Genomic DNA, 12,476 nt, shown 5'->3' with positions numbered 1-12,476 from the left:
TTTTTATGTGGTTATTATGTGTGGATGCAATTTTATTCCTTTCAATTCGCTTTAGTTTGCTAGGTTAGATGCTCATGTGTTAGGACACCAATTTAATCCCTTAATTTTGTTATATGCTTATGAGTTAGGATGCATAAATTTTCATTAGTTTAATTAGTTTAATTTAACACTTTAATTTGGTTCACTTTGTATTACTTTTAAGTTAGTTAAATTGAGTGGCGTATATCTCCTCGTGTTCGACCCATAGCTACGATTGACCCGTACGCTTGCGGTAATTATTTTAACTCAAACAACAAATCTTGAGGATGAGCAAGTGGACTCGTACAAATCTTGAAAGATGAGCAAGAGGACTTAAAAACAACTAATCTTGATTTAGTGAGCAAGAGGATTCAACCTACTCTTAATTCTGCGCAAAAAACTCAACTTACTTATAAAGTAAAAATGAATGTACTAAAGGATTAGAGTTATCTCAATCTTTAGTAATGATATGCTACCTTTCAATCTTGAACTTTAATACAAATTGAATGAAGGAAGCTAAGTGAAAGTGAATGCCTTGAATGAGTGCTTGAATTCTCACTTGAGATTAACTTATTTTTGGAGGCCCTTAATTATGATTAGTAGTGGTGTTTAGAGCCTTAAACAAGTGGGTATTTATAGGCTAGATGGCTTAATTTAATTAAGAATCTAAATTAAGTTCGAATTCCAAAAGCCATATATAATCCGGTATGTTGGATTCCAATCTGGTATGTTGGATTACCTAATTTCCATATTCAACAAATGAATAATGGTCAAATTATAATAGCCTTATATTGATCCGGTATGCTGGATAGTTATCTGGTATGCTGGATCAGGGTAAAACAAAGGCTAAAAAGGATCCGGTATGCTGGATCATCAACCAGCATACTTCGGAGGGCTACTGTGACAAATTTCCTGAGATTGCCATTGATTCGGTATGCCATTTTGGGAACCGATATGCCGGATTGGGCAATTTTCTGTGGAAATAGGCCAATTCCATTAAGGGGTTGGTTTGGGGGATTCCAAAACTAAATGGTCACATGTCTTAGGGGTTCATTTTACCGCCTAAGGACATTCTAAATGGATGTATGCGTGCGTGTGTGCACTACATCATTTGTGACTTTATATTTACAAACAAAAGATTACAATGTCTTCAATTATCTTCAATCTTGACAAAAGCTCTTTTGTTTAGCCAAGGCTTTTTGTCTTCAAAGTTTGACTCTTTGACTTCCAAGTCTTTGGAATCATCTTGAGCAGTATCCTTGTATGCATTTGTATACACTCTTGTGCATGCTCTTGTGTATGCTCCCCCTCACTTGGTGCGACTCTCTCATTTAAACATCTTACACAAATGTTAGTCCAAGAGAGGCTTTATTTGTTATCATCAAAACATGGCTTGGAGTATATGAGGTATTTTCCTCAACAAGCATTTATAAGCCGATTGGACTGAAAAAATCCTCGTCTTTGCTGCGCCCCATATCTACCAATCCTCACCTAGAAATAAACTAAGCTTTATTTTTAGGATGGCTTCAACGTTTGTAGGCTAGAACAAACGGTGTAATAGGTTGACTCTCCACATCCGGCTCACAGGGTCAATCAGATCTGCTACAATATTTAGAGTACACCCTTCCGGCTTTTGGAACCTTAGCTTGAAATCTGGGTTTAAGGGGATCCAGCGATCTCTCCATATATTAACTCTTGTGCCATCACCCATCTTCCAGATCAAACCTTTCTCAAGAACCTCCCTATCGAGAAGCAGACTTCTCCAGCCCCATGTGGGTTTATTACCCAATTTTGCCTTCATAAAATCCGTGTATGGAAAATATATGGCCTTCATAAAGCGGACCCAGAAGGAATTTGGCGACGACCACAGACGCCATGCCGCCTTAGCAAGTAGGGCTGAATTTTGCAACCTCGAGTCCTTAAACCCAAGTCCTCCTGATGCTTTTGGGCGACACAGCCTTTGCCAGGACATCCAGTGAATTTTCTTGCGATCGTCACAGTCTCCCCAGTAAAAGCTTGAAGAAGTCTTTCGAATGGACTAATGGAATGAAGCGGGGAGTTCGAAATGAGACCCCGCAAAGTTTGACATTGGGGCCACCGCCGTTTTCAACAAGACTTCCTTCCCTGCATGAGATAATAATTTCTCCTTCCAACCCTATAGCTTACCTAATGTCTTCTCCTTCACCTCCTCAAAGACAAACTTTTTTGAGACCCCAAATTCTATAGGTAAGCCCAAATACTTTGCGGGACCCTCCCCATACTGGACCTTAAGAATTCTTGAGAACCATCTCTTGAATCTGTCATGGGTATTTGGGCTATATGTGAGGCTAGATTTCTGCAGATTAATTGACTGGCCAGTCCCTTGACAGTACAAGTCCAGGCAATTTTTGAGACAATTAACTTCCTGAAGATTTACTCTAGCAAACAATAAACAATCATCTACAAACAAGAGATGAGTAATAGGGTCGCCCCTGTGCCTCACTCTAATCCCATGGAGGTTACCAGCCAACTCAGCATGCATGCCTAATAATGGCTGTTAAAGCTTGAGAGCAAAGAATAAAAATAGCAGGGGAGATGGGGTCCCCCTGTCTGATTCCTCTAGAAGGAGAGATAGCTCCCTTAATGCAACCATTAATTAGCAAGTTATATGAGACTGTAGAGATGCATGTCATAACACGATAAACCCACCACCCACTGAAACCCAATTTTAGGAGCATACCTTCGATAAAATTCCATTCAAACCTGTCGTACGCCTTTCACATGTCCAATTTCAAGGCTAGGAACTTCTCTTTCCCTTTCTTGTGCTTCTTTATATAGTGGAACATTTCATGCACCACCAAGATGTTTTCCGAGATCAGCCGGCTCTTAATAAAAGCCGATTGGGAAGGAGCAATGATCTGGTCCAACGCTTCATGCAAGCGATCAGCCACAAGCTTTGTTATGATCTTAAATGCAATATTACAAAGGCTTATCGGTCTAAGCTGGTCAGCCGACTCTGGGGCACTCACCTTTGGGATAAGACAGATATAGGTCCTATTTAATTCCCCTGGAATTTGACCTGTTCTAAAAAAAACACTCATAAGAAGAAATAGGTCATCCTTCACCATATCCCAATAATTTTGGAAAAAGGCCGGTGGCAGTCCATCTGGTCCTGGTGATTTTAAGGGGGCCATAGCAAAGAGGGCAGTTTTAACTTCCTCTAGCCGAGGGGGGGGCACACAAGGAGTTGTTGATCTCCTCCGTAACCACCGGTTGAACAAACTCCAAAACAGAATTCAGAGAATTAATATTAAGAGGTTCAGAGGCATACAGATTTTGGAAATGGTTACATAAAATATCTGCCACTTGTGGTTCAGGTGTCGACCATTGGCCATTTGGAAGTTTCAGCTTTAGGATTTTATTGCGATGCCTTCTCCTTAGAGTAGATTAATGAAAAAAGGACGTGTTTTTATCTCCTCTTTTCAGCCAGTCAACCCTTGATTTTTGTCTCCACATCTCTTCTTCCTTTTGCAATTCGTCCTCCAACAGTTTGTGTACTTTAGATTCTCGCTGCTGTGAGAAAAGTGATGGAGGGAGACTCTGGATATGCTCAAGCTCGTCCTTCAAATTTTTTATATTTTCCTGGACATTACCAAAAACCTCTTTGTTCCATTTGGTAAAAACCGTTCTACAATGTTGAATCTTCCTCAGAACCTGCTAAACCACGGGAACTGTGGTAGGCAAAGACCATGCACGAGAGGCTGCATTTTTACAATCATTATGAAACAGCCACATGGATTCAAAACGGAAAGGTCTCCTCCCTGTGGATCGTCCACCATCTGTATCTAAAAGAATAGGGCAGTGGTCACAGCTTACCGTGGGCTTCATGAATATTGCCGCATTTGCAAAAGCTTGTCGCCATGCTGGGTTACATAGAGCACGGTCCAGGCGGATCCTGATGTTGTCCTGACCCCTCCGTTTGTTACTCCATGTGTACATAGGGCCGTGAAAGCCCAGGTCCAAGAAATCACACTTGTCAATAAAATCTCTAAAAATATCAATATCTTTGGAGCACTTTTGGGAACCACCATCCTTCTCATGCCAAGAAAGGTAGGAGTTGAAGTCTCCATAACACAGCCACCTGTGTTGTTGATGACTGTGGAGGGCGCACACACGACGATCCCAAACCAGCTTCCTTCTATGCTTTATCGGATCCCCGTACACACAAGTGAGCAAAAAAGGCATCGCATCCACCATACTGATCTCCATATCGATAAAGTTCTTCTCAGCTATCTTTATTGACAGTTTCACATTCTCCTTCCAAAGCAAAGCAAGGCTACCTGCAGCGCCTTCAGGTTTAACCATAACCAAGCCATGAAAGTTTCCACGCCGCATAATCCTCTCAATAACAGCATCCTTACTCTTTGTTTCCCTTAGGAACACCACATCTGGATTATCCCTTCTAAGGAGATGATGAAGGGCGCGAACTGTCGAGGGTCTCCCCAGCCCCTGACAGTTCCACCCCAATAGCCTCATTGTCTCCCGTGGCGCTGGTGTTTGCCAGCATCCACGGGGGTTTGAAATAAAAAATGCCCATGACCATCGACAGCCGCGGCACATTCCTCCTCCTTAACATCTAGTTCGTCTGAAGTGTCTGGTGACGTACGAAGACGTTTGGGCGCCTGTGCACTTCGACTTGGTTTCAGTATTTCAGGTTTGGTTGGGTTCTCGACCACTCCAGGGGTAGAAAGATAGAAAACTGACAGGTGGGGAAGGAGGGCCGTAAGAGCATTTGTAACCTCGGGTGTCAGGGGGAGGCGTTTGAGAATAGAGAGAACCTGGCTCCCAGGATTCTCGTTGGGTTGAGTTAAGGACAATGGATCAGGGTGAGACAAGTGTGGGGGGACGAAAACATCTAATGGTGGGACATTAAAGTGGAGAGGATTATGGGTAGGAGTAAATTTATGATTATGAGGGTTATTTGAAAGTGGGGACCGTAACGGAAGAGGAATGTAGAATTTGATTTTGAGAGGGCTGAATTGGAGTAACGTAGGGAGGTAATGTCGTGGTGTTAGTGGCTTGAGTGCAAGGCAGAGAAGAACATGAGTATTGAATAGGCTGAATTAAATTGCTAGGAGAGGGAGAGACTGCAACGGATGGGGATCGTGGTTAATTGAGTATGGGAGGAACATGGGTGCTGAGCTGGCTAACTTAAGTTTGTAGAAGAGAGAGAGGCTGCAACGGATGGGGATCGTGGTTGAGTGTGGGGAGAGCGTGATTGGTGGCTCGTAATGTGGGGCAGAAAAAGGGTACCTGCTCTGTGGTGACGTGGCTTGACTGGGCAGACTCTGTCTGCGGAGGGCAAAAAATTTCGCCGGCCATGGCTCTGCTGGGGCGCCGTCGAAGTGGATGCACTTTGATTTGGGTGGGACTTCGGTAGAATGGTTATAGCATTTTCAATGAGCCTAGCGTCTGGAGTAGGACACCGAAGGAATGGTTGGAAATGGCGACGAACAAACTCTGGGGATCACACTGATGGGAATCACAATGGTTGGCCTCGGCATCGAACAAGGCGCGGCAACGTTGATCGTCATGTCCCAAGTACCCACAGAAATAGCAGAATAGTGGGGAAACCGTTCGTATCTTATACCTACAGATTGATCAACCCCGCTGCGTCGCTTGATACGCAAAGAGCATTTCAGCGGCTTGGTAACATCCACCTGCACGCATGCACGATAGTAACGGAGTCTCTGACCACCCTTCACGCCGGTGATATATTGAAGACGCGATACATCACCCGGCTTTCTGGCCAGTTTTGTAATAAGTTCAGGATCGTGCAATTCCTTCGGAATATCATGCAGTTGAAGCCACATCGCCGTATAAGCGAACGACCAATCCTTTGTCGCCCTCCAATGCTCGAGCACAATCAAATTTCCAGCAACAGACCGCGGTGTTTCTTGAAGCACATTGAACACATCCATAGGATGATCAAACTTAAACAGGTACGTATCTAGGCTTAGGTTTGAGACGATAACCGGCGAGGTGGTGTTCCATGCAGCGATCAGAGCCTCCGTCACCGACTGATTTCTGTATCGTCTACCTGCTAGGATATGTCCTGCTAGAGTGAGACTCTCGCAGTGAGTGAGGCGATCCTCAAATTCATCATCGACGGAGAAAGCGTCTTCCTCATCAGAAACTACATCAGTAGTTGCATGCGGCTGTAGATTTGGTGATGGTGGCTTAGGAACAGAAGAGGGGAGAGGTAACAGAGTAGGGTCTATGGTAAAAACAGACAGTAGGCACTCCAAATGGAGGAAGAAGAGAAGCACACCAGACGGTGGAGAAGCGTCACTGATCACATAAAATAAGTCATTGAAGGTATGGTTTACATCCCATATCTAATTGTATATCAAATGGTGCGTTCTTATTTGAAATGCAAAAGAAAAGCCTCAACATTCCCTATTCCTAAAGTAATTGTAAGATAACTAATTAGTAATTCTCTAAAGATCCTGAATGCTAAACAAGAAGAGTTCTTGCCTTTTCTCCGAGCTCTATCTACCTGCATGGCAATATTCATTTGATCTGAGGTTCTTGCCCAACATGTGTGGACATAGATATTCAGACACTGACGCATCACATACTATTACCCCACCTCCTCTACCACAACAAACACAAATGTAAAATAACTACTACACGCAAAAAAGAGTGGGAGGAATTCCCTTGGGTGGATCTATTAAGGAGTTCACCCTCCAAAACCTTGTGTCACAATTTGGTTTTTCTGTTCAGCCCATTGACACTAGAATGGTTACTGTCCCCACCAAAGTTTAGCTTAAACAATCAAAAGTTAAGAGGATTAGAAACTTATTAGAGACAAGTCCATCTCATTAGGAGGAAAGGATGGTTTCAACATTTCATGATAATTAATACAAACCAGGAACCCAACTCAAGGAAATCCCTCTGGCCATATGACAGCTTCCGGAAGACCAGGATGGTTTAAACTTTGGGATGTTAAGGTTGTGGAATGTTTGCTATGAGAATATGGTCACATTAATTTGGACCGAATCAGGAGATTGGTAAGGGATAAGCCCTTAGAGTGTCTGAGGGTGGAACCATTCCTTACCTGTGAGTCATGCCTTCAGGGCAAAATGACCAAGAAACCCTTTAGCAATAAAGGTATTAGAGCCACCGATTTGTTAGAGTTAATACATACTGACGTGTGTGGGCCCATAATATACAAGCAAGGTATGGATTTGAGTATTTCATAACTTTCACCGATGATTACTCTAGATATGGTTACATATACTTGATACGTAGAAAATCAGAAGCCTTTGATAAATTCAAAGAGTTCCAAGCCGAGGTCGAATGACAGCTTGATAAATGCGTCAAGTCCTTATGATCAGATCGTGGAGGGGAGTATCTATTGGATGAATTTAATGAACATCTCATATCGCAAGGGATAGTTAGTCAATTAACTAATCGTGCAACACCACAACAAAATGGTGTATCCGAACGACGCAATCGGACTCTATTGGATATGGTCCGGACGATGCTCACTTATAGTGAGCTACCTCTCTCTTTCTGGGGGTATGCTTTAGAAACGGCTATTTATATCTTGAATAGGGTTCCATCAAAGTCTGTAGCTAAGACACCTTTCGAGTTGTGGAAAGGGCATAAGCCCAGCATTCCAGACAAACAAGTTGGAATCTAGGACCTCAAGATGCTTTTTCTTAGGCTATCCTAAAGGCACAATAGATTACTACTTCTATGTCCTGGTTGATCAAAGGTCATTGTAAGTAAACACGTCACATTTCTGGAGGAAGAAATGTTGACCAGGAGGTCTGAACCTGTAGTCATTAAAGAGTTATTGGATAACTCAGAAACTTCACTTCCAGAAGTGAGACCAATTGACATACCCGCTAAAATACCAACGCCTCAAGAACCTCGACGCAGTGGGAGGACTATTAGACCACCCACCAGGCTTACTTTTCTTACCGCAGAAAAGCAAACAGTGGAAGAGTTTTACATGGTGTCGGTTGAATCGGATGATGATCCGATAACATACTCTAAGGCTGTGAAGGATGTTGATGCCACTAGGTGGCTGGAGGCAATGCGCACTGAAATTGATTCGATGCATTCCAACATGGTTTGGACTCTGGTCGATCCACCACTTGGCGTTAAGTCGATTGGATGTAAATGAATCTTCAAGAGGAAGAAGGGCGCAAATGGAAGGTCGAAGGATTTAAAGCGAGACTGGTGGCAAAGGGCTATACCTAGAAAGAGGGTATAGACTATGAGGAAACCTTTTCACCAGTAGCAATGATGAAGTCCATCAGGATTTTATTGGCTATTGTCTTATACTTGGATTAGGAGATCGAGCATACGGATGTACAAATTGCATTTCTGAATGAATTTCTTCAAGAAAAAATCTACATACAATAGCCAGAGGGATTCTCTTCCTTGGAGGAAGAAAGAAAAGTATGCAAATTGCAGAGGTCCATTTATGGACTAAAGTAGGCTTCCAAAAGTTGGAACATCTGGTTTGATCAATCAATCAAATCCTTTGGTTTTGATCAAAGCATGGGTGAACCATGCGTTTACAAGAAGATCAGTGGGAGTGCAGTATGTTTTTTTATTTTATACGTAGATGACATATTGTTGATGGATAATGATGTAGGGTTTTTTTCATCAGTGAAACAGTAGTTATCCACAACATTTTCGATGAAAGACCTTGGTAAAGCTAGTTATATCCTTGGGATCAAACTCATGAGAGATCGCCAAAAAAGGATGCTAGGCTTGTCACAGGCTACCTATATAGGCAACTTCCTGGCCAAATTTAGCATGGAGAACTCCAAACGGGGAAGTGTCTCTTTCTGATATGGAGTAAGTATTTCCAGATCTCAATGTCCCCAGTCTCAGACGGACATTGAAGAGATGAAGATGATTCCATATGCCTCTGTAGTAGGGAGTCTTATGTACGTTATATTGTGTACGAGGTCGGACATTTGCTATGCAGTAGGTATTGTGAGTCATTACTAGTTTAATGAGTGGAGGTGCCATTGTATAGAGGAGTGCAAAATATAAATCCACAGCCGATCCCAATTTTTAAGAACACCTTGCATCATGTGATGCGGCTAATAAGGTGTTTGGGTTAGGAAGTCCCTAACATTTCTGGAGTAGTCCCTATCTTGTCAAATGGCCTATTCCCCTGTTATGTGACAATAGAGGGGCAATTGCACAAGCAAAGGAGCCTAGGGCTCATTAGAGGAACATACACGTGCCACAAAAGTATCACCTTATCAGGTAGATTATCCAGCAGGGCAATATGAGTATCTCCAAAGTAGACACTACTGAAAATGTGTCGGATGCCACGACAAAGGGTTTGTCTCTTGGAGTGTTTGAAAAACACATGGAGGGCATGGGTTTAAAATGTATGGAAAATTGGCTTTAATGTACAAGTGGGAGATTGTTGGATTTATGTGTCCATCAAACCCGGTTTGGTCCAGTTCAATCCGGTTCTACTTTGTATTGAACCTTTATACATTTTGGTTTAATATCATCACATGCGATATAAACTTTTTGAGCATTATGTGTCCTTAAGTATTACTTAAAATGGTAGTCACGACTAGGGTTTAGGCTGGGCACCCTTATCATATGGTCGTCGCTTTGGGTATGCCTAGACATGTGATGTCAGTGTACGAATGCGAGTACTCACATGATCGATGTGTGTATTAGAGAAGAATCTACTTTGTCGATTCCCTCATGTATTACTGCCAGATGTAGAAAGGGATAGACATGTGTCACCGAGGCCCTGTACCTGAGGGGACCCTATCACTGTAAAGTGTGACCGCATTCTTTGGTTCATCAATGACTGAGGCTCAAGTGAGTCAAAGCCGATGTTCTGAGAATGCGCGAACACTTTGTGAGTGAAGGAGTTACTCAACATGGTCACCACTGCCCAATTGGGGAATACCGAGATTGAAGTTGTTTGTGTATGGTCGGATCCGAATCTGGATCCAGTGTTGTTTTGGAAATGGTTTTTGCAAAACCTATTTTACATTAAATAATAGATTATATACAGTTATTTGATTAAAGTGTTTTATCGAGTTTTGTGGGACCCGATCAATTACACAGTCACTCTTATATGGACATGAACTATGGAATGGGGTTTGGCAGAATAAGTGTACATGCCCTAGATTCCATAATGATGGTGTTGATTATTGGGGGGTTGCATCATATAGGGAGTTTTTTTGAATTTACTAAAATAATTGGTTGTTTATTTAATTAATGGATATGGTGCTAATTATAATTATCTATAAATTAAAATCATTAATTAATTATATCATTCCCTATTAGATTCTGCTTCTTCACCAATTATAAACACTTTGAGTTTAAATAGGAAAGCTAACAAGGAGAGAAAGAGTCTGACTCTCACTGGGACTTTTTCCCATCTATTATATTATAACCAAAAACGCAGGAGGGGGCAGTGCTCCACGTTTTTGGCTGCCCCCCCCCCCCCTCTTGGATGATTTTTGGTTTCCTCTCCCTCTCTTGTGATCTCTTCTTCTTTTTCTTCTTCTTGCTCTCTACTTTGTTTGAGAGATAGGGTTTGGAAACCCAGATTTATGCTTGAAGAATTGAAGAGCATCTAGGATTGGATGTTCAAATCTGTTTGCTAGGATTGCTCATCAGAGGAAGAACCACTGTCTATTGGAGGAGCAACACTTGAGGCTCATTAGGTTAGTAATTCTATGTTAATTCCTGTTGATTTAATTGTATTGATTATTTATGGGATGTGAAAGTGACCCGAATCGATTATTTTTCGCTGTGCATTCGGGTGTGGGATGGATCCCTCTATCCATGAGATACAGTAGGGATGATTTTTCTCTATGACATGGATCCCATTAATTTTATGGGACGTCAAAAAGATGGACTAGGCATTGGTTTGTCACATCAAACCCTAATAGGGTTCTAATAGTGCCCCATGGGCGACCATAGAAAATCCTAAAATTAAAAATAGGATGCCCAAGCCAGAGCAACCCTAGGGTTCCCTAGGGACAACCCTGGAGTTCCCTAAAACAGGGAACTCGAACTTATATTATTATTGGTTTCCCAAGGTGAACCACCATGATTCCATGGACCGTAGCATCGACCTACAATTCTCCCTCTCACATTTTTCACATGTGCACTTAATTGTTGTCACATGTGATATGGATCTTGGAAAAGAGTTGCAAGAATTATTTAGTATCCATTGTATATGGTAATTCAATATTTTATGTAATCTTACCTTGTAAGTCTAGTGAGCTCTCTCACTCTATGTAATCTCTATATACTCTCCAATTGGAGATTTGAGGGATTTTACAACACTTAACATGGTATCTAGAGCTAAGTAACCCCAATGAGATTTTTTTTTTTTGGTTATTCTTCTCTCTTCTCTCATGGAGAACGACTTAGCATCCTCCACTATGGGTCTCCCTCAAGCAATCCCACTAGTTTCTTCTTCTTCTTCTTCTGGATTTTTCTGACCCTGAGTCAAGGTCGGATCGGGCCTGGGCCAAGCTTAGGGGACTTAGGGTTGGGCTAGGGTTCTATAAAGCTCGGCCCAACCCGACCCTGTTGCAGCCCTAGTTGTAGATGTTGGATTAATAAGGTTAGCTTTTGTTATCTGAGTGCAGTTGTTGGCATCGGTTTGATTGAATGGTATGAGTTTAAGGGGCATAATTAACCACTACATCATTGTTCCGACTATATGCTAATGATATCTGATACCTATTTCATGGTACATTTTTTTTATTGTTTCTCTCCATTTTGAAATTACTTTCTTAATGGAGAGTGATGTTGTTTCTATATATGAAATAGCTCTCTCGGGCCTTTTTTTTTTTTTCTGTGACATGGCTTGTCACCTAGAACCAAGCTTTTATGGGCCTATTTTCAGGCTAACCTATATTCATGTGGAAAACCTCAGATCAAATGAATATTGCCATGCAGGTAGTTAAAGCTTGGAGAAAAGACAAGAACTCCTCTTGTTGCATTCAAGATCTTTAGAGAATTAGTAGCTACCTTACAATTACTTTAGGAATAGGGAATGTAGAGGCTTTTATTTCCCATTTCAAACAAGAACTAGCCATTTGATATACAATTAGATATGGGATGTAAAGTTTCTCTAAGTAAATAACTTCAATATGAGAGTGACAAGCATAGACTGAATCACCTACCATATTTGTAGATGGCGCTTCCTTTTCTAAATATGTGGTCTTCAATTTATTTGGTTAGTTTCAATATCTATAGATTATAGAACTGGAGATGAGCTAAATTTTGAGGCCTTGATACCCAAGCCATGAAGACCCATGCTTGCTCAGTTGGTTGGTGCCTTTCTAGTAAAGTGCAGACTTTTAGGAGGTCATGGGTTTTACTCTCCTATATTCTCTTGTTGGCGATCATGGCTTCAAATAAAAAATTTTAAGTTCGAAGTGATGGCTTAA

The 12,476-nt window shown here is 41.7% G+C and overlaps 1 protein-coding gene across 1 annotated transcript; it reads right to left on the bottom strand.

The window, feature by feature from the left end:
* Positions 1-3,714: 3,714 nt before the first annotated feature.
* On the bottom strand, positions 3,715-4,533 carry LOC122643577. The gene has a single exon (XM_043837192.1). It carries the CDS (start codon positions 4,531-4,533, stop codon positions 3,715-3,717), a length of 819 nt encoding a protein of 272 aa, XP_043693127.1.
* Positions 4,534-12,476: the final 7,943 nt, after the last annotated feature.

This window comes from Telopea speciosissima, chromosome 10, assembly GCF_018873765.1.
Source record: "Telopea speciosissima isolate NSW1024214 ecotype Mountain lineage chromosome 10, Tspe_v1, whole genome shotgun sequence".
NCBI lineage: Eukaryota > Viridiplantae > Streptophyta > Magnoliopsida > Proteales > Proteaceae > Telopea > Telopea speciosissima.
This window is presented reverse-complemented; position numbering and strand designations above follow the sequence as displayed.

What these genes read in the sequence shown, in the direction of transcription:
- LOC122643577 (XM_043837192.1), bottom strand. Translation starts at nt 4,533, where the DNA reads ATGAGGCTATTGGGGTGGAACTGTCAGGGGCTGGGGAGACCCTCGACA.